The 22,848-nt window shown below is 35.9% G+C and overlaps 2 protein-coding genes across 6 annotated transcripts; both read right to left on the bottom strand.

Annotated features, from left to right (window-relative positions):
• Positions 1-464: 464 nt before the first annotated feature.
• Positions 465-12,623, bottom strand: LOC127663501 (uncharacterized). 2 transcript variants are annotated; one of them, XM_052155104.1, is made up of 8 exons: positions 12,567-12,623; positions 9,480-9,580; positions 9,299-9,382; positions 9,166-9,222; positions 2,417-2,497; positions 2,062-2,160; positions 1,749-1,949; positions 465-1,321 (listed from the first exon to the last, which is right to left on the bottom strand). In XM_052155104.1, the coding sequence occupies exons 1-8, from the start codon at positions 12,580-12,582 to the stop codon at positions 1,277-1,279; spliced, it is 684 nt and encodes a 227-aa protein (XP_052011064.1). In that variant the 5' UTR covers positions 12,583-12,623; the 3' UTR covers positions 465-1,276. The 2 variants fall into 2 exon arrangements, with proteins under 2 accessions (XP_052011064.1, XP_052011063.1); XM_052155103.1 differs by lacking the exons at positions 9,166-9,222; positions 9,299-9,382 and adding exons at positions 2,649-2,705; positions 2,782-2,865.
• LOC127663500 (uncharacterized) lies at positions 7,431-21,696 on the bottom strand. 4 transcript variants are annotated; one of them, XR_007972984.1, is made up of 9 exons: positions 21,571-21,605; positions 18,511-18,611; positions 18,330-18,413; positions 18,197-18,253; positions 17,965-18,045; positions 17,610-17,708; positions 17,309-17,509; positions 16,720-16,883; positions 7,431-7,673 (listed from the first exon to the last, which is right to left on the bottom strand). XR_007972984.1 is itself a non-coding variant. In XM_052155099.1 (8 exons), the coding sequence occupies exons 1-8, from the start codon at positions 21,584-21,586 to the stop codon at positions 16,839-16,841; spliced, it is 684 nt and encodes a 227-aa protein (XP_052011059.1). In that variant the 5' UTR covers positions 21,587-21,605; the 3' UTR covers positions 16,401-16,838. The 4 variants fall into 4 exon arrangements, 3 of the variants coding, with proteins under 3 accessions (XP_052011059.1, XP_052011060.1, XP_052011062.1); XM_052155099.1 differs by lacking the exon at positions 7,431-7,673 and having other exon boundaries at positions 16,401-16,883; XM_052155100.1 differs by lacking the exons at positions 7,431-7,673; positions 21,571-21,605 and adding an exon at positions 18,868-20,114 and having other exon boundaries at positions 16,403-16,883.
• Between the last annotated feature and the right edge of the window lie 1,152 nt (positions 21,697-22,848).

The following is a 22,848-nucleotide window of genomic DNA, read 5'->3' as shown; positions in this document are numbered from 1 at the left end:
ACTTCCTGTTTACGGTGACGTAAGAAAGAAGCAAGAAACCGTAAACAAAATAACGGTAGCTTAAAAGTGTCAAAGTAAAAGTGTGCACAATCCGTTAAAATAAAATCAAGTTAATATAATTCTTAAAATTAAATAAATGTGAGTCAATCAAATAACAATTTAAAATAAATGCATACTGTATAATATCAATTAACAATTGACAAGTTTGGAAATTATAAGTAACCTTGTTGAGACAAGAAGTTAATGACGATCACAGTATTTAATTAAATACTGAAGACTTTAGTAAGATGGAGTTTCAGATTGATGCTCAACTTCATAAAGATTAATGATAGAAATGTATGAATGTGAACGCACATAATGTGACTTCTAATAAGTGTCTCTAATGTTGCCAAAAGTTTTATTTTGATGGAAACCGAATGCACAGGTTATTGTCATTTTTCTATTTCATACAATGCATCACTAGTTTTTGAATCATTGAATGTAAAACCTGGTGTAGTACGTCTTGTCAGTATGCAGTGTATTTGTCTTCTGGATTTTGGAAAATAAATGGGTAATGTTCTAAAATAATTGAATAAAATAGTATTACTAAATATTAAGCCTAATATTTGTATATATTAACAGGCCTACCAACTCCATTGAAAAAAGTGCCATTAATTTGTTTAGGCTAATATTTTCATTATAATGTAACACAGGGCTAAACAGAAAACAAATTTAGCGCTAAAAAAGTGTTACATTTGTGAAAGGCAATTGTTAAGTTACAAAAAAATATCACTTTTTTTTGGTGCTTTAGTGCTTGAACACAGTTTTCCCTTGGCACACCCAAAGTCTTGTTTCTGGCTATGGTGATTTAATGATGTGTAATGATTTATAGTGCCTCGGGAAACCCAGCCATGGACAAATGAAATGAGACAACAACAAATACATCCAATATAGTGACTGGGCACCCTTATACTTTACAAAAGAGGCTGTAACAGATAGACTTACAGACTTTCAATAAGTTGTACTGTTGTTTAAACTGTTTTTGAACCCCCAATAGTAATTAATACTATTCATTAGTATTAATAAATGTTGTAAAAAAAAAAATAAAAAATTATAAATGTATAACAAAGAAAATAATACAAAAAGTAGCTCTGGCTTGTGTTCCATTTGCCTTTGACCTATAAAATATTTACACATAAAAATTCACCACCCATAGGCTCTTTGCCATCTCATTTCAGTGTTCACTTGTAAATCTATCTTTCTTCTTATATCACGTTGATGGATTTGAGGCTGAACTCTAGTTCATCTCCGTCCTCGTCTCTGGGGCGTAGAGCACACAGTCCTGTAAATACATTTAGAATTTTATGTAAGAATAAATATTACTTCTTGCAAATATAAATAAAGATTTTAATTTTACATACACATCATATGAGACTATTCAGATGTTTAATGCAGGGGTTTTTCGGAGGTCTCTTGGGATGTACATCACGAGTAAGTGTTCTTTATGTTTAGTGTGTTGTGATTCAAAACATAGATATATTGTGATGATTCTCATTCATCTGCACTGACTTGCACAACAGCTCGTGTTACGTAGGAAGCAAAGACTGCGATGCGCTGTGTTTGTTTTTGGCCCAATTATTTTGTAACGTGGTCAGTAAAATCATCGTTCGGTTCTCAAGTCAGTGGAAAAGCGGTCAGACTTGGTATTAAGATCGCTCCTCAGTTTCTCCGGCTGAACACCCGCTATGGCACGAGAGCCTAATAATTACCTCGTAGGCTGGTGGAGGTGACGTTGGATGTTGACTGAAGTTTCCTGGAGGTTCAGTCGGAACGGGTCCGTAGTTTGCTGGCATCACGTACAGAACTGAACTACCAGGTTGTGAAAATGCAGAGGGGTCCGGTTGGCCCACAAACACAATATTGTTAACAGGCAAATTTGTGTTCATGTAACTGACCGTGGTACTTCTTGACTGAGAGAGAGAGAGAGAGAGAGAGAGAGAGAGAGAGAGAGATCCAACATGACATACTGATCATACACGTGATCTTATTTCATCTGATTCAGTGTGTCTTGATGAGGGTTACCTTTGGCCTGCAGCAGCAGGAACAAGATGATGAGGCAATGATAATAGAGAAGAGTATGACCAGAACATCGCAGACCACAAGGACAACAAATCTCATACCCTAAGTCAGCATTATACACAGGAAGATTAATAAACATGAAGCGATTTCTTGTTCTAAACAGTACAAAAAAAATGAACAATGAGCTAAATAGCTTTACACAACTGTAACACAAGCAATTGTACACTTTTCTTGTAAATATTCTGAAAACAATGAGGGAAGGGAACAAAGAACAGGTATGCAAATACTTGGAGAAGTAGCTTGAAGAAGCTTCCATAGTAAAAGACATGTAAAATGTAAGCATGAACACACCACTTACCCAATGTAATCTAAAGTTAATGCGGAGGGAGGTAGCAGCTGTTACAATGTTTATATAGTTGAGAATTTGTGCGATTTTAACCTACAATTAAGAAGATCTGGTTAAAAAACAGTTCTCATAAAATGCCCCTTAAATAGAAATTGCATTATTATTATTATTATTAATGCATCCTTCTCAAGTTCCAATAAGTCTTATTCAAATATACAAAATGAGATGTCAAATTCAGACTAACCAGACGCGGTTTACGTATGCATGCAGCTGAGACTGTTACAACTCCAGTTAACATAAACTGCAGGGGGAAAAAAAAATATTTTAATTCAGCATTTGTTCACAGTGTAGTGCTGATATTGAAATGAATGACTTACAAAGACTGGTAAACAGGAAAGGAACCAAAATGTTTGCCAGCTTGTAAAACCGAGTGCCACTGATGCCGTCAATATTTCCAAAACCTGTAAGACAAAAACATAAGATGCTGTGCATTTCTTCATTCACCCTAAAAACATGAGCACTTTCAAGGAAAATCCCTTGAAGAACCGTGTTGTTTACCCCAAAAACTAGTGGCTTGATTTTCAGGAATTGTGAAACTTCACATGGCTGCTGCTGGTAAACTGGAGAGGCTATCATTACATCAGAGGGTTCTGGCATGTCTGTTCAAATAAAGAGAGGATCACGTTTATACAAATACTTCCGGTGAGCCAAAGAAAAGGCAGTACCAGGAAACCAAGTGTTACTGTTTATAAATATATATGAGAAATCAAGAAATGTGATTCTCTGACACCAAAGTTTTCTTTCCCATGGGCCACTTGAGAACACACATCTTGTGTTAGGACACCATTTGCAGATTAAAGAGGTTCTTCTTATAATGTAATTTGCTCGGAAGTAATTTAATACATCTGTTTGACTTAAATCACATCTTAACCCTAATAATAATTGCACAACTTCATAAACATTTGACAATGATAACAACAAGCCAAATGTATAAAATCAATTTGTATTCAGTAAGAAATTCCTACCATACAGTACATGGAGTCTCTTTTGTTTAGATTTATGAGATGGAAACATGTTTACCAGAGCACATCCACATGGTTTAAATTCAGAATTTGCCTTCTAATTTGCCATCAAAAATCCAAATGAGCAAATGTATCAATAGAGAACACTGTACCTTGAAGCTGATGTTGGTCTTGTCATAGGTCTTGTCATTTTCACTTTCACTTTTATTCATTTTATCTTGTGATTACGCTCCAGTCTGGATATGGAGCTAAAATCATGACTTAAGTATTTGAAGCGTAAAAGCATGTTGAATTGCTCTAATCGAAAAAATAAATGCATTGTATTACAAGTGCTTGCATTTAAATAATGTTGTATTTACAGCGCTTGCATTTCGTGTGTCTGAATTTTAACAAAGTTGCATTTTTAAGAATTGAATATTTCATTTGAAAACATTTCACAACTAATTTAATTATTAAATATAAATATTCACCTTCCAAAGTTAATTTAAAAATACAAACTAGATTTGTTTCGACAGGTAAAATTCAGCCTGTTACATTTCGCTCAAATTCAGTGGTTCAAATTCGGTTGGAAATTCAACCTTGATGAATTTCAACTGCAGCAGATTACCAATGCACAATCTCAACCTGATACTATTCGTTCTCACATTAGATGGTGCAATTCGATTGGGTGTTGACTGCTGAAGACCAAAGCTGCAGGTAGAGAGAACAGCCATGTATGTTTTGATAGTTTGTTTTTCAGAATTGTTTGTGGGTAGAAAATAGATGAATATTTGATTTGCACATATTGGTGGGCATGAAACAGGACTTTCCGCTGATTAGTCAACCCACGTCATCAGTTCCTCAATGCCATGCAACAGAATAATTATCCACCGCTGCTCAACTTTTAATGCAACTACATATAATCCCTCTCTCATCAAACAACCGGACTAAGGAATACCTGTGACACAAACTGTACTAGTCAAGGAAGGGTCTATAGACACAAAGCCCTGTCTATATAGAGGGCTTCGTGCCAACATTCTCCTGCATAGGCATGGGTTCTGCAACATATGTGTGCCAGAGAAATATTAGTTGCATTTTTTTTAGAAATAGCCTGTTGATGTCCCTCACATCTGCACTCAAAATTACTTAGCCTACTTCTTAGACTATTTTATTTAGCTGACAGTTATCAAAATCTCTATCAAAAGGTGTGGCGTCCCACTGGACCGGATGGAGCGAATGCATTTACATTATAGTGAAGTGCAGGCCAGTATGTGGAATGTATTGGCTTGGTACGCATTATAATGTAGAAGGGTGCCAGTACCTATATTGGATGTATTTGTTGTTGTCTCATTTCATTTGTCCATGGCTGGGTTTCCTGAGGCACTATAAATCATTAGTATTACTATAGTAGCCAACTTAATCTCTATGGTGTGTTTCCCAAAAAGCATCGCTATAGTAACATAAAACTTTGTAAATTAACAAGGGCTTTGAATCGCTCTAAAGTCATAAGTGCAACCTAAATGTATCTTTCTCACATTTTTCACAGTTTATCAGAGAATAAGGAACATCAAATAACTTGTAATAATATATTTGGATCAACAGATAGCCATAGCCAGAAACAAGACTTTGGATGTGCCAAGAGAAAACTGTGTTCAAGCACTAAAGCACCAAAAAAAGTGATATTTTTTGTAGATTTAACAATTGTCTTTCACAAATGTAACCATTTTTTTGCACTAAATTTGATTTCTGTTTAGCCCCTTGTTACATTATAATGAATATATTAGCCTAAACAAATTAATGGCACTTTTTTCAATGGAGTTGGTAGGCCTGTTAATACGTACCCATTTATTTTCCAAAATCCAGAAGACAAATACACAAGTAAATGTAAGGACAGTTTTTATCATACTGACAAGATGTTCTACACCAGACCATTTCAGCACCCTGGACACTCATGGTTTTGACCGAGAAGATGTTTGGGACATTGCTGCCATCTTTGCAATGTCCAATCAGCTAGCTGACCTGACTGATATGAGACCTAATGCAGAATTCTACAAAATGGGTAGAGTGCCAAGAGACAAAGAAAAAGCCTCTGACGGGCAGGCGATCCGAGAATAGACTCGTATCAGGCTCTGGATAAAAGTTACAGTGTTTTATGTGCAATTATATTTCTAAACTGTGAAATAAATGATAAAATTGTTGCTGAAAAAAATACATGCCTTGTAAAATCTCACCGCTAGTGCCTTATCTAACACTTTTACTGCTGTAGGCACATGGTATTGGGATTCATATTAAAATACAATGGCACCCAGAGTAAATACAACAGGTTATTTAACCTAAAATCCCTTTAGTCACTTTTTGGTACTTTTTGTGTTTAGTTTGTTTTTCTTTTTCAATCCTTAGAAAGTTGGAAGTACTCTTTGGCTTTTCCTTTACTTGTATTTGTTTGACGTTAATTATTTATTAGCAGGAGAGTGAGAGAATCTAAATCTCCAATTGCATAAATGCTGTCCTTAATAAAATAAAATAAAAAGTTGGACCAATGCACAATTGCATTTGGAGCCATGTTTGCATGAACATGTGCAATGTGATCTGGTCTTCATGTCATTTCATGATCCATTGTATTGTAATTATCAATCAACATTTTATAGTTGCACATCTTTATGACATGTGAACATTTTCTAATGCCTTCACTGGGAGTTATCCCTGTCAAATCAATTTTATAGCAGTTGATCAAAATGTACATCAACTGTTGATCAAAATGAGTAGCTAATTTGACCTGTTCCTCTTACTGGTTTATTTTAGTTCATGTATTTTAGGATTGCTTTGGATAACATCATAGCGTTTCAATGAGATGTCAGTGTAACTGGTCCTGCTTGACCTGCTCCAAGCTGGATTCGAACCGGCATCGCCGGCATGGGAGAAGGGGACGCTAGCAAGGAGGCTAAAGGCTACAGTCTTTAAAGTCACTTGCTAGTACACCTCTTTAGGCCACGGGATTGAGATTTACACACCGCACAGCTTTCACATACCAGCTGGCTCCTGTTACATCACGACTCTTGACTTTATTCTAAATTCTGAATCTCTTTTGAGCATCTCTATCATAGATCATTATCATGTTGCAGAACCCAACCATTTGAGATTTCAGACAGATTCTATTGGTCTTTTATTGAGTGCAATCCATCCAGACTCAGAAGAAACAAAGCCTCCAACAACCATAAAACTTTTTCTTCTGTTTCAGAGCTGAGGTGGTTTGTTGATGTGCAGTGCATTTTATACATGCAAGTGTATACATATGTATATTCATCTGAAAGTGTATCTGTCGTCCAACAAAACATGAATCCAGTCACCCTGTTTTAGAGAGTTAATTGTCCTTAATAAAGATTAATATGCTTAATACATCAATACCTTGGTTGTGCAAACCCTTTGTTTATGAGATAACACTTCAAATGTTGGTCTTTTCACTAAAAGTCTTAAAAAATGGCTGAAGACATATTTTCCATGAGCACTTGACCATACACTCATATATATATATATATATATATATATATATATATACATGTATAAATAAATAAATCTTGTTGCACTCTTGGATATCCAATCGTTTTAATATTATCTGTCGTGGATAGTATTTTTCTGATGCAAATGACACGTTGAAATGCAGCATGTACTACTTTTCGTAATACTGTCTCCTTTAGATTAATCGCTTATGTTGTTTTATTCCTCTTTCGTAAGTCACTTTGGATAAAAGTCTCAGCCAGATGAATAAATGCCAATTTAAAACTACATGCTGAATAATACTTGATAGGATTTTTCATGATAATTTACCGTCAACAAATTAAAATGCTGCAAAAGTTGTGCAGACTAGTGGTTGAGAAAATTATACCCTTTAGTACATTGGAAATACATTTCAGACTTGTCTGAGACCATAAGCTCAGACCTACATCCAGACCAAGAAATTACATTTGAAAACATTACTATAATAAACAATAATAACCGGTAAACAATCTTATTCAGAGTAGAACAATCTTATTCAGAGTAGTGCCATCTTTAATTTTTGACAGGAACAACAAAAGAGGCTGTAACAGATAGACTTACAGACTTTCAATAAGTTGTACTGTTGTTTAAAGTTGTTTAAAGTGTTTTGAACCCCCCAATAGTAATTAATACTATTCATTAGTATTAATAAATGTTGTAAAAAAAATCATAAATGTATAACAAAGAAAATAATACAAAAAGTAGCTCTGGCTTGTGTTCCATTTGCCTTTGACCTATAAAATATTTACACATAAAAATTCACCACCCATAGGCTCTTTGCCATCTCATTTCAGTGTTCACTTGTAAATCTATCTTTCTTCTTATATCATGTTGATGGATTTGAGGCTGAACTGTAGTTCATCTCATCCTCGTCTCTGGGGCGTAGAGCACACAGTCCTGTAAATACATTTAGAATTTTATGTAAGAATAAATATTACTTCTTGCAAATATAAATAAAGATTTTAATTTTACATACACATCATATGAGACTATTCAGATGTTTAATGCAGGGGTTTTTCGGAGGTCTCTTGGGATGTACATCACGAGTAAGTGTTCTTTATGTTTAGTGTGTTGTGATTCAAAACATAGATATTGTGATGATTCTCATTCATCTGCACTGACTTGCACAACAGCTCGTGTTACGTAGGAAGCAAAGACTGCGATGCGCTGTGTTTGTTTTTGGCACAGTTATTTTGTAACGTGGTCAGTAAAATCATCGTTCGGTTCTCAAGTCAGTGGAAAAGCGGTCAGACTTGGTATTAAGTTCGCTCCTCAGTTTCTCCGGCTGAACACCCGCTATGGCACGAGAGCCTAATAATTACCTCGTAGGCTGGTGGAGGTGACGTTGGATGTTGACTGAAGTTTCCTGGAGGTTCAGTCGGAACGGGTCCGTAGTTTGCTGGCATCACGTACAGGACTGAACTACCAGGTTGTGAAAATGCAGAGGGGTCCGGTTGGCCCACAAACACAATATTGTTAACAAGCAAATTTGTGTTCATGTAACTGACCGTGGTACTTCTTGACTGAGAGAGAGAGAGAGAGAGAGAGAGAGAGAGAGAGAGAGAGAGGATCCAACATGACATACTGATCATACACGTGATCTTATTTCATCTGATTCAGTGTGTCTTGATGAGGGTTACCTTTGGCCTGCAGCAGCAGGAACAAGATGATGAGGCAATGATAATAGAGAAGAGTATGACCAGAACATCGCAGACCACAAGGACAACAAATCTAATACCCTAAGTCAGCATTATACACAGGAAGATTAATAAACATGAAGTGATTTCTTGTTCTAAACAGTACAAAAAAAAATGAACAATGAGCTAAATAGCTTTACACAACTGTAACACAAGCAATTGTACACTTTTCTTGTAAATATTCTGAAAACAATGAGGGAAGGGAACAAAGAACAGGTATGCAAACTTGGAGAAGTAGCTTGAAGAAGCTTCCATAGTAAAAGACATGTAAAATGTAAGCATGAACACACCACTTACCCAATGTAATATAAAGTTAATGTGGAGGGAGGTAGCAGCTGTTACAATGTTTATATAGTTGAGAATTTGTGCGATTTTAACCTACAATAAAGAAAATCTGGTTAAAAAACAGTTCTCATAAAATGCCCCTTAAATAGAAATTGCATTATTATTATTATTATTAATGCATCCTTCTCAAGTTCCAATAAGTCTTATTCAAATATACAAAATGAGATGTCAAATTCAGACTAACCAGACGTGGTTTACGTATGCATGCAGCTGAGACTGTTACAACTCCAGTTAACATAAACTGCAGGGGGAAAAAAAAATATTTTAATTCAGCATTTGTTCACAGTGTAGTGCTGATATTGAAATGAGTGACTTACAAAGACTGGTAAACAGGAAAGGAACCAAAATGTTTGCCAGCTTGTAAAACCGAGTGCCACTGATGCTGTCAATATTTCCAAAACCTGTAAGACAAAAACATAAGATGCTGTGCATTTCTTCATTCACCCTAAAAACATGAGCACTTTCAAGGAAAATCCCTTGAAGAACTGTGTTGTTTACCCCAAAAACTAGTGGCTTGATTTTCAGGAATTGTGAAACTTCACATGGCTGCTGCTGGTAAACTGGAGAGGCTATCATTACATCAGAGGGTTCTGGCATGTCTGTGCAAATAAAGAGAGGATCACGTTTATACAAATACTTCCGGTGAGCCAAAGAAAAGGCAGTACCAGGAAACCAAGTGTTACTGTTCATTTTGTTTTCAAAGCTGACAATCAAGTAAGATATAATAAAGGGCCACTGGATAGAATTTATATATTTATTTGATCATCATTTAGAAAAAAAATGTATCCAAACAATTCACATATAATTTATGTGTGTCTGGTTACAGAACAGAAAAAGACAGTGGCACCCTTACCTATACAAAGAGTATGCACACTAGGTCATTTTTTACAACACCAGCATTTCAACATAAAGCTTGCATGCAGAGGGTGTGTAAGATTGGGAAAATGTCTGACAATAATGTTGCTCTGATCAGGATTTTTTCAGGTGATCCCAATTACTCTTTAATATATCATGGCCCTGAAGACGGCAGCAGAACTGTCTAGAAAATACAGAGACATAGTCAAGGAAGATCCTGTGAAATATCAGGAGTACCTTGCAAGAGATACCAAAAAAAATGAGACAGGAAAGCTTAAAACAATCTCCCAGCTTTCAAAACGGGAAAAAGACATAAATGCCAACAATAAAAGAGCCAGTGATAGAAGACAGGAAATACAGATGTATTTAACAAGCAACAGTCCCCCTCAGTCTCCAGTAGACCAGCGACAGAGACAGAATGATGCTCAACATTTCCAAGAATGTCCTGAAAGTTCAAGCGCACATCATAAAACACCTCATAGAAGAGGATGGAAAAAAGTGAAGGCAAACGGAACAAAAGACTATCGTGACCTTGCAATCCAAAATAAGCTAGAAGAATGATGGAAAAATACAAAAAGAGGTGTACTCGGCTTTCCCAGCAGCTTTCTAACTTGGAGTTGCCAATGCTGAAAGCTAATGCAGCTTAAACCAAAGGTCATAAGGAGGATATTGCTCTTTATAATTTTATTTTGTTGCTGCTCAGATATTTTATGTTATCTTCTTGGCAATTATTTTCTGTTGAGGCACATTTTCAAGTTTTTAGCCTATGGATAGACTTGTAGTTCATTGCCTGGTGCCTTGTATTTGAATTTTGCTTACCATTGTATTGTTTTAATGTTGGTGTAATTAAGAGGCCTGGGTAGCTCAGCGAGTATTGACGCTGACTACCACCCCAGGAGTCGCGAATTAGAATCCAGGGTGTGCTGAGTGACTCCAGCCAGGTCTCCTAAGCAACCAAATTGGCCCGGTTGCTAGGGAGGGTATATCACATGGGGTAACCTCCTCGTGGTCACGACTAAGTGGTTCTCACTCGCAATGGGGCGTGTGGTAAGTTGTGCGTGGATCGCGGGGAGTAGCATGAGCCTCCACATGCTGTGAGTCTCCGCAATGTCACGCACAGCAAGCCACGTTATAAGATGCACGAATTGACTGTCTGAGAAGCGGAGGCAACTGAGACTTGTCCTCTGCCACCCGGATTGAGGTGAGTAACCGAGCCACCACGAGGACCTAGTAAGTAGTGGGAATTGGGCATTCCAAAATTGGGCAGTAAAGGGGATAAAAAATATATATATATATATATATATATATATATATATATATATATATATATATATATATAAGAGAAATAAAGACATTTGATTCTCTGACACCAAAGTTTTCTTTCCCATGGGCTACTTTTATGTTAAGTGTAATTTGTCTCTTTTGTAATTTGTATTGTTTTAATCCATTTTTATGTACCACATTGTCATCACCAACAATTTATGTCATTACCGAAACACGTCTTTACCATCATGAAACTTTTCTGTAAAAGTTGTGCTTAAACTGTTTGTATCCTTTGCTTTTACACAAATTACTTGATGGGCTAATCGCCACTCCATCAAAAAGAAACATCAGGGTTTTCTGCACATTAAACTTTACTAGAAAATTAAAATATTGCTTTGATGGTAAAATGTTTTTTTTTAATTATTTTTTAAAGTAACAAATGTTTACAATATGAATGAATTAGAAAATGTTTTCTTGTTACCTACTTTTATGTGGGGTTAGATTCTGATGGTAATGAACATTTGCTGGTGTACATCGGGAAAAAAGCTAAAATATTATAATTCTATTAGGGATACATTTAGGCCAGCATTAGATCTTTACTTCATAACATGTAAAGATTGTTTAGGAAACATGAAAAGAACAGCAGTAGTAATTTCATTTCTCAAAAGTTTAAGCGGTCAAATGTGCCTCCAATTGATTAACATGATTTTAGTGTGATAAAATCGCTTACCTTTTCTGTTATTTAAGTTATTTCCAACTTTACAACTTCATTGCCATGATGGCATATCCCTGTTATGAACCTGAAATATTTTTTAACTGAATTTCTCTGTTAAAGTAATAGCTGTTGCCGAGTTTTTGTTGACAAATATTATAGTAAAGAAAGTTATTTTAATAGGAATAATAAAAAGTGCTATTAAACTTTACCATTAACAAGGAACTTAATTCATTGTGGTGGATGTTTTCTTTTTTAGTTCCTCTTTCACTTGTTCCCACTTGAGAACACACATTCTTGTGTTAGGACAACATTTGCAGATTAAAGAGGTTCTTCTTCTAATGTAATTTGCTCGGAAGTTATTTAATACATTTGTTTGACTTAAATCACATCTTAACCCTCTTAAGACTACGAGAGTAGGCCAATGTTAGAGAAAGTTCAGCAAGATCAAGTTCAATCCTGTCAATCCAAAAAAAAAAACAGTTCGTCTCACAACCTCACTCGTGTAACACAACTTAAATGAGCCACAGAACAACATTAACAGAAAATACATATTTATAAAAGTTTCCTCTATGCTCTGTACAACTCAAAGTCTACTTTAATTCCCAAAACTCTTATAATTGCACAACTTCATAAACATTTGACAATGATAACAAGCCAAATGTATCAAATCAATTTGTATTCAGTAAGAAATTCCTACCATACAGTACATGGAGTCTCTTTTGTTTAGATTTATGAGATGGAAACATGTTTACCAGAGCACATCCACATGGTTTAAATTCAGAATTTGCCTTCTAACTTGCCATCAAAAATCCAAATGAGCAAATGTATCAATAGAGAACACTGTACCTTGAAGCTGATGTTGCTCTTGTCATAGGTCTTGTCATTTTCACTTTCACTTTTATTCATTTTATCTTGTGATTACGCTCCAGTCTGGATATGGAGCTAAAATCATGACTTAAGTATTTGAAGCGTAAAAGCATGTTGAATTGCTCTAATCGAAAAAATAAATGCATTGTATTACAAGTGCTTGCATTTAAATAATGTTGTATTTACAGTGCTTGCATTTCGTGTGTCTGAATTTTAACAAAGTTGCATTTTTAAGAATTGAATATTTCATTTGAAAACATTTCACAACTAATTTAATTATTAAATATAAATATTCACCTTCCAAAGTTAATTTAAAAATACAAACTAGATTTGTTTCGACAGGTAAAATTCAGCCCGTTACATTTTGCTCAAATTCAGTGGTTCAAATTCGGTTGGAAATTCAACCTTGAGGAATTTCAACTGCAGCAGATTACCAATGCACAATCTCAACCTGATACTATTCGTTCTCACATTAGATGGTGCAATTCGATTGGGTGTTGACTGCTGAAGACCAAAGCTGCAGGTAGAGAGAACAGCCATGTATGTTTTGATAGTTTGTTTTTCAGAATTGTTTGTGGGTAGAAAATAGATTAATATTTGGTTTGCACATATTGGTGGGCACGAAAAAGGCCTTTCCGCTGATTAGTCAACCCACGTCATCAGTTCCTCAATGCCATGCAACAGAATAATTATCCACCGCTGCTCAACTTTTAATGCAACTACATATAATCCCTCTCTCATCAAACAACCGGACTAAGGAATGCCTGTGACACAAACTGTACTAGTCAAGGAAGGGTCTATAGACACAAAGCCCTGTCTATATAGAGGGCTTCGTGCCAACATTCTCCTGCATAGGCATGGGTTCTGCAACATATGTGTGCCAGAGAAATATTAGTTGCATTTTTTTTAGAAATAGCCTGTTGATGTCCCTCACATCTGCACTCAAAATTACTTAGCCTACTTCTTAGACTATTTTATTTAGCTGACAGTTATCAAAATCTCTATCAAAAGGTGTGGCGTCCCACTGGACCGGATGGAGCGGATGCATTTACATTATAGTGAAGTGCAGGCCAGTATGTGGAATGTATTGGCTTGGTACGCATTATAATGTAGAAGGGTGCCAGTACCTATATTGGATGTATTTGTTGTTGTCTCATTTCATTTGTCCATGGCTGGGTTTCCTGAGGCACTATAAATCATTAGTATTACTATAGTAGCCAACTTAATCTCTATGGTGTGTTTCCCAAAAAGCATCGCTATAGTAACATAAAACTTTGTAAATTAACAAGGGCTTTGAATCGCTCTAAAGTCATAAGTGCAACCTAAATGTATCTTTCTCACATTTTTCACAGTTTATCAGAGAATAAGGAACATCAAATAACTTGTAATAATATATTTGGATCAACAGATAGCCATAGCCAGAAACAAGACTTTGTGCCAAGGGAAAACTGTGTTCAAGCACTAAAGCACCAAAAAAGTGATATTTTTTGTAGATTTAACAATTGTCTTTCACAAATGTAACCATTTTTTTGCACTAAATTTGATTTCTGTTTAGCCCCTTGTTACATTATAATGAATATATTAGCCTAAACAAATTAATGGCACTTTTTTCAATGGAGTTGGTAGGCCTGTTAATATGTACCCATTTATTTTCCAAAATCCAGAAGACAAATACACAAGTAAATGTATGGACAGTTTTTATCATACTGACAAGATGTTCTACACCAGACCATTTCAGCACCCTGGACACTCATGGTTTTGACCGAGAAGATGTTTGGGACATTGCTGCCTTCTTTGCAATGTCCAATCGCTTGGCTCACCTGACTGATATGAGACCTAATGCAGAATTCTACAAAATGGGTAGAGTGCCAAGAGACAAAGAAAAAGCCTCTGACGGGCAGGCGATCCGAGAATAGACTCGTATCAGGCTCTGGATAAAAGTTACAGTGTTTTATGTGCAATTATATTTCTAAACTGTGAAATAAATGATAAAATTGTTGCTGAAAAAAGTACATGCCTTGTAAAATCTCACTGCTAGTGCCTTATCTAACACTTTTACTGCTGTAGGCACATGGTATTGGGATTCATATTAAAATACAATGGCACCCAGAGTAAATACAACAGGTTATTTAACCTAAAATCCCTTTAGTCACTTTTTGGTACTTTTTGTATTTAGTTTGTTTTTCTTTTTCAATCCTTAGAAAGTTGGAAGTACTCTTTGGCTTTTCCTTTACTTGTATTTGTTTGACGTTAATTATTTATTAGCAGGAGAGTGAGAGAATCTAAATCTCCAATTGCATAAATGCTGTCCTTAATATAATAAAATAAAAAGTTGGACCAATGCACAATTGCATTTGGAGCCATGTTTGCATGAACATGTGCAATGTGATCTGGTCTTCATGTCATTTCATGATCCATTGTATTGTAATTATCAATCAACATTTTATAGTTGGACATCTTTATGACATGTGAACATTTTCTAATGCCTTCACTGGGAGTTATCCCTGTCAAATCAATTTTATAGCAGTTGATCAAAATGTACATCAACTGTTGATCAAAATGAGTAGCTAATTAGACCTGTTCCTCTTACTGGTTTATTTTAGTTCATGTATTTTAGGATTGCTTTGGATAACATCATAGCGTTTCAATGAGATGTCAGTGTAACTGGTCCTGCTTGACCTGCTCCAAGCTGGATTCGAACCGGCATCGCCAGCATGGGAGAAGGGGACGCTAGCAAGGAGGCTAAAGGCTACAGTCTTTAAAGTCACTTGCTAGTACACCTCTTTAGGCCACGGGTGTGAGGTTTACACACCGCACAGCTTTCACATACCAGCTGGCTCCTGTTACATCACGACTCTTGACTTTATTCTAAATTCTGAATCTCTTTTGAGCATCTCTATCATAGATCATTATCATGTTGCAGAACCCAACCATTTGAGATTTCAGACAGATTCTATTGGTCTTTTATTGAGTGCAATCCATCCAGACTCAGAAGAAACAAAGCCTCCAAAAAACCATAAAACTTTTTCTTCTGTTTCAGAGCTGAGGTGGTTTGTTGATGTGCAGTGCATTTTATACATGCAAGTGTATACATATGTATATTCATCTGAAAGTGTATCTGTCGTCCAACAAAACATGAATCCAGTCACCCTGTTTTAGAGAGTTAATTGTCCTTAATAAAGATTAATATGCTTAATACATCAATACCTTGGTTGTGCAAACCCTTTGTTTATGAGATAACACTTCAAATGTTGGTTTTTTCACTAAAAGTCTAAAAAATGGCTGAAGACATATTTTCCATGAGCACTTGACCATACACTCATATATATATATATATATATATAAATCTTGTTGCACTCTTGGATATCCAATCATTTGAATATTATCTGTCGTGGATAGTATTTTTCTGATGCAAATGACACGTTGAAATGCAGCATGTACTACTTTTCGTAATACTGTCTCCTTTAGATTAATCGCTTATGTTGTTTCATTCCTCTTAAGTCACTTTGGATAAAAGTCTCAGCCAGATGAATAAATGCCAATTTAAAACTACATGCTGAATAATACTTGATAGGATTTTTCATGATAATTTACCATCAACAAATTTAAACGCTGCAAAAGTTGTGCAGACTAGTGGTTGAGAAAATTATACCCTTTAGTACATTGGAAATACATTTCAGACTTGTCTGAGACCATAAGCTCAGACCTACATCCAGACCAAGAAATTACATTTGAAAACATTACTATAATAAACAATAATAACCGGTAAACAATCTTATTCAGAGTAGAACAATCTTATTCAGAGTAGTGCCACCTTTAATTTTTGACAGGAACAACAAAAGAGGCTGTAACAGATAGACTTACAGACTTTCAATAAGTTGTACTGTTGTTTAAAGTTGTTTAAAGTGTTTTGAACCACCTAATAGTAATTAATACTATTAATTAGTATTAATAAATGGTGTAAAAAAAAATCATAAATGTATAACAAAGAAAATAATACAAAAAGTAGCTCTGGCTTGTGTTCCATTTGCCTTTGACCTATAAAATATTTACATATAAAAATTCACCACCCATAGGCTCTTTGCCATCTCATTTCAGTGTTCACTTGTAAATCTATCTTTCTTCTTATATCACGTTGATGGATTTGCGGCTGAACTCTAGTTCATCTCCGTCCTCGTCTCTGGGGCGTAGAGCACACAGTCCTGTAAATACATTTAGAATTTTATGTAAGAATAAATATTACTTCTTGCAAATATAAATAAAGATTTTAATTTTACATACACATCATATGAGACTATTCAGATGTTTAATGCAGGGGTTTTTCGGAGGTCTCTTGGGATGTACAGCACGAGTAAGTGTTCTGTATGTTTAGTGTGTTGTGATTCAAAACATAGATATTGTGATGATTCTCATTCATCTGCACTGACTTGCACAACAGCTCGTGTTACGTAGGAAGCAAAGACTGCGATGCGCTGTGTTTGTTTTTGGCCCAGTTATTTTGTAACGTGGTCAGTAAAATCATCGTTCGGTTCTCAAGTCAGTGGAAAAGCGGTCAGACTTGGTATTAAGATCGCTCCTCAGTTTCTCCGGCTGAACACCCGCTATGGCACGAGAGCCTAATAATTACCTCGTAGGCTGGTGGAGGTGACGTTGGATGTTGACTGAAGTTTCCTGGAGGTTCAGTCGGAACGGGTCCGTAGTTTGCTGGCATCACGTGCAGGACTGAACTACCAGGTTGTGAAAATGCAGAGGGGTCCGGTTGGCCCACAAACACAATATTGTTAACAGGCAAATTTGTGTTCATGTAACTGACCGTGGTACTTCTTGACTGAGAGAGAGAGAGAGAGAGAGAGAGAGATCCAACATGACATACTGATCATACACGTGATCTTATTTCATCTGATTCAGTGTGTCTTGATGAGGGTTACCTTTGGCCTGCAGCAGCAGGAACAAGATGATGAGGCAATGATAATAGAGAAGAGTATGACCAGAACATCGCAGACCACAAGGACAACAAATCTCATACCCTAAGTCAGCATTATACACAGGAAGATTAATAAACATGAAGCGATTTCTTGTTCTAAACAGTACAAAAAAAATGAACAATGAGCTAAATAGCTTTACACAACTGTAACACAAGCAATTGTACACTTTTCTTGTAAATATTCTGAAAACAATGAGGGAAGGGAACAAAGAACAGGTATGCAAATACTTGGAGAAGTAGCTTGAAGAAGCTTCCATAGTAAAAGACATGTAAAATGTAAGCATGAACACACCACTTACCCAATGTAATCTAAAGTTAATGCGGAGGGAGGTAGAAGCTGTTACAATGTTTATATAGTTGAGAATTTGTGCGATTTTAACCTACAATAAAGAAAATCTGGTTAAAAAACAGTTCTCATAAAATGCCCCTTAAATAGAAATTGCATTATTATTATTATTATTAATGCATCCTTCTCAAGTTCCAATAAGTCTTATTCAAATATACAAAATGAGATGTCAAATTCAGACTAACCAGACATGGTTTACGTATGCATGCAGCTGAGACTGTTACAACTCCAGTTAACATAAACTGCAGGAGGAAAAAAAAATATTTTAATTCAGCATTTGTTCACAGTGTAGTGCTGATATTGAAATGAGTGACTTACAAAGACTGGTGAACAGGAAAGGAACCAAAATATTTGCCAGCTTGTAAAACCGAGTGCCACTGATGCTGTCAATATTTCCAAAACCTGTAAGACAAAAACATAAGATGCTGTGCATTTCTTCATTCACCCTAAAAACATGAGCACTTTCAAGGAAAATCCCTTGAAGAACTGTGTTGTTTACCCCAAAAACTAGTGGCTTGATTTTCAGGAATTGTGAAACTTCACATGGCTGCTGCTGGTAAACTGGAGAGGCTATCATTACATCAGAGGGTTCTGGCATGTCTGTGCAAATAAAGAGAGGATCACGTTTATACAAATAAACTTCCCGGGAGCCAAAGAAAAGGCAGTACCAGGAAACCAAGTGTTACTGTTCATTTTGTTTTCAAAGCTGACAATCAAGTAAGATATAATAAAGGGCCACTGGATAGAATTTATATATTTATTTGATCATCATTTAGAAAAAAAATGTATCCAAACAATTCACATATAATTTATGTGTGTCTGGTTACAGAACAGAAAAAGACAGTGGCACCCTTACCTGTACAAAGAGTATGCACACTAGGTCATTTTTTACAACACCAGCATTTCAACATAAAGCTTGCATGCAGAGGGTGTGTAAGATTGGGAAAATGTCTGACAATAATGTTGCTCTGATCGGGATTTTTTCAGGTGATCCCAATTACTCTTTAATATATCATGGCCCTGAAGACGGCAGCAGAACTGTCTAGAAAATACAGAGACATAGTCAAGGAAGATCCTGTGAAATATCAGGAGTACCTTGCAAGAGATACCAAAAAAAATTAGACAGGAAAGCTTAAAACAATCTCCCAGCTTTCAAAACGAGAAAAAGACATAAATGCCAACAATGGAAAGTTAACCAACGAAATAAAAGAGCCAGTGATAGAAGACAGGAAATACAGATGTATTTAACAAGCAACAGTCCCCCTCAGTCTCCAGTAGACCAGCGACAGAGACAGAATGATGCTCAACATTTCCAAGAATGTCCTGAAAGTTCAAGTGCACATCATAAAACACCTCATAGACGAGGATGGAAAAAAGTGAAGGCAAACGGAACAAAAGACTATCGTGACCTTGCAATCCAAAATAAGCTAGAAGAATGATGGAAAAATACAAAAAGAGGTGTACTCGGCTTTCCCAGCAGCTTTCTAACTTGGAGTTGCCAATGCTGAAAGCTAATGCAGCTTAAACCAAAGGTCATAAGGAGGATATTGCTCTTTATAATTTTATTTTGTTGCTGCTCAGATATTTTGTTATCTTCATGGCAATTATTTTCTGTTGAGGCACATTTTCAAGTTTTTCGCCTATGGATAGACTTGTAGTTCATTGCCTGGTGCCTTGTATTTGAATTTTGCTTACCATTGTATTGTTTTAATGTTGGTGTAATTAAGAGGCCTGGGTAGCTCAGCGAGTATTGACGCTGACTACCACCCCAGGAGTCGCGAATTAGAATCCAGGGTGTGCTGAGTGACTCCAGCCAGGTCTCCTAAGCAACCAAATTGGCCCGGTTGCTAGGGAGGGTATATCACATGCGGTAACCTCCTCGTGGTCACGATTAAGTGGTTCTCACTCGCAATGGGGCGTGTGGTAAGTTGTGCGTGGATCGCGGGGAGTAGCATGAGCCTCCACATGCTGTGAGTCTCCGCAATGTCATGCACAGCAAGCCACGTTATAAGATGCACGAATTGACTGTCTGAGAAGCGGAGGCAACTGAGACTTGTCCTCTGCCACCCGGATTGAGGTGAGTAACCGAGCCACCACAAGGACCTAGTAAGTAGTGGGAATTGGGCATTCCAAAATTGGGCAGTAAAGGGGATAAAATATATATTATATATATATATATATATATATGAAAAATAAAGACATTTGATTCTCTGACACCAAAGTTTTCTTTCCCATGGGCTACTTTTATGTTAAGTGTAATTTGTCTCTGTTTTAATCCATTTTTATGTACCACATTGTCATCACCAACAATTTATGTCATTACCGAAACACGTCTTTACCATCATGAAACTTATTTTTCTGTAAAAGTTGTGCTTAAACTGTTTGTATCCTTTGCTTTTACACAAATTACTTGATGGGCTAATCGCCACTCCATCAAAAAGAAACATCAGGGTTTTCTGCACATTAAACTTTACTAGAAAATTAAAATATTGCTTTGATGGTAAAATGTTTTTTTTTTTTTTTAAAGTAACAAATGTTTACAATATGAATGAATTAGAAAATGTTTTCTTGTTACCTACTTTTATGTGGGGTTAGATTTTGATTGTAATGAACATTTGCTGGTGTACATCGGGAAAAAAGCTAAAATATTATAATTCTATTAGGGATACATTTAGGCCAGCATTAGATCTTTACTTCATAACATGTAAAGATTGTTTAGGAAACATGAAAAGAACAGCAGTAGTAATTTCATTTCTCAAAAGTTTAAACGGTCAAATGTGCCTCCAATTGATTAACATGATTTTAGTGTGATAAAATCGCTTACCTTTTCTGTTATTTAAGTTATTTCCAACTTTACAACTTCATTGCCATGATGGCATATCCCTGTTATGAACCTGAAATATTTTTTAACTGAATTTCTCTGTTAAAGTAATAGCTGTTGCCGAGTTTTTGTTGACAAATATTATAGTAAAGAAAGTTATTTTAATAGGAATAATAAAAAGTGCTATTAAACTTTACCATTAACAAGGAACTTAATTCATTGTGGTGGATGTTTTCTTTTTAGTTCCTCTTTCACTTGTTCCCACTTGAGAACACACATTCTTGTGTTAGGACAACATTTGCAGATTAAAGAGGTTCTTCTTCTAATGTAATTTGCTCGGAAGTTATTTAATACATTTGTTTGACTTAAATCACATCTTAACCCTCTTAAGACTACGAGAGTAGGCCAATGTTAGAGAAAGTTCAGCAAGATCAAGTTCAATCCTGTCAATCCAAAAAAAAAACAGTTCGTCTCACAACCTCACTCGTGTAACACAACTTAAATGAGCCACAGAACAACATTAACAGAAAATACATATTTATAAAAGTTTCCTCTATGCTCTGTACAACTCAAAGTCTACTTTAATTCCCAAAACTCTTATAATTGCACAACTTCATAAACATTTGACAATGATAACAAGCCAAATGTATCAAATCAATTTGTATTCAGTAAGAAATTCCTACCATACAGTACATGGAGTCTCTTTTGTTTAGATTTATGAGATGGAAACATGTTTACCAGAGCACATCCACATGGTTTAAATTCAGAATTTGCCTTCTAATTTGCCATCAAAAATCCAAATGAGCAAATGTATCAATAGAGAACACTGTACCTTGAAGCTGATGTTGGTCTTGTCATTTTCACTTTCACTTTTATTGATTTTATCTTGTGATTACGCTCCAGTCTGGATATGGAGCTAAAATCATGACTTAAGTATTTGAAGCGTAAAAGCATGTTGAATTGCTCTAATCGAAAAAATAAATGGATTGTATTACAAGTGCTTGCATTTAAATAATGTTGTATTTACAGTGCTTGCATTTCGTGTGTCTGAATTTTAACAAAGTTGCATTTTTAAGAATTGAATATTTCATTGAAAACATTTCACAACTAATTTAATTATTAAATATAAATATTCACCTTCCAAAGTTAATTTAAAAATACAAACTAGATTTTTTCGACAGGTAAAATTCAGCCTGTTACATTTCGCTCAAATTCAGTGGTTCAAATTCGGTTGGAAATTCAACCTTGAGGAATTTCAACTGCAGCAGATTACCAATGCACAATCTCAACCTGATACTATTCGTTCTCACATTAGATGGTGCAATTCGATTGGGTGTTGACTGCTGAAGACCAAAGCTGCAGGTAGAGAGAACAGCCATGTATGTTTTGATAGTTTGTTTTTCAGAATTGTTTGTGGGTAGAAAATAGATGAATATTTGATTTGCACATATTGGTGGGCATGAAACAGGACTTTCCGCTGATTAGTCAACCCACGTCATCAGTTCCTCAATGCCATGCAACAGAATAATTATCCACCGCTGCTCAACTTTTAATGCAACTACATATAATCCCTCTCTCATCAAACAACCGGACTAAGGAATGCCTGCGACACAAACTGTACTAGTCAAGGAAGGGTCTATAGACACAAAGCCCTGTCTATAGAGAGGGCTTTGTGCCAACATTCTTCTGCATAGGCATGGGTTCTGCAACATATGTGTGCCAGAGAAATATTAGTTGCATTTTTTAGAAATACCCTGTTGATGTCCCTCGCATCTGCACTCAAAAGTACTTAGCCTACTTCTTAGACTATTTTATTTAGCTGACAGCTATCAAAATCTCTATCAAAAGGTGTGGCGTCCCACTGGACCGGATGGAGCGGATGCATTTACATTATAGTGAAGTGCAGGCCAGTATGTGGAATGTATTGGCTTGGTAGGCATTATAATGTAGAAGGGTGCCAGTACCTATATTGGATGTATTTGTTGTTGTCTCATTTCATTTGTCCATGGCTGGGTT

The sequence above is a fragment of the Xyrauchen texanus genome, chromosome 23, assembly GCF_025860055.1.
Source record: "Xyrauchen texanus isolate HMW12.3.18 chromosome 23, RBS_HiC_50CHRs, whole genome shotgun sequence".
NCBI lineage: Eukaryota > Metazoa > Chordata > Actinopteri > Cypriniformes > Catostomidae > Xyrauchen > Xyrauchen texanus.
The sequence above is the reverse complement of the archived record's forward strand: the minus strand, read 5'-3'. Positions and strand labels throughout refer to the sequence as shown.

Excerpts from the sequence above, each read along its gene's own strand:
- LOC127663500 (XM_052155099.1), bottom strand. Across the intron at positions 18,414-18,510 it reads TCAAGCCACTAGTTTTTGGG|GTTTTGGAAATATTGACAGC; the intron begins GTAAACAACACA and ends TTTGTCTTACAG. Across the intron at positions 18,254-18,329 it reads TTTCCTGTTCACCAGTCTTT|TTTATGTTAACTGGAGTTGT; the intron begins GTAAGTCACTCA and ends TTCCTCCTGCAG.
- LOC127663501 (XM_052155104.1), bottom strand. Across the intron at positions 2,161-2,416 it reads TTAACTTTAGATTACATTGG|GGTATGAGATTTGTTGTCCT; the intron begins GTAAGTGGTGTG and ends ATGCTGACTTAG. Across the intron at positions 1,950-2,061 it reads CCTGCTGCTGCAGGCCAAAG|TCAAGAAGTACCACGGTCAG; the intron begins GTAACCCTCATC and ends TCTCTCTCTCAG.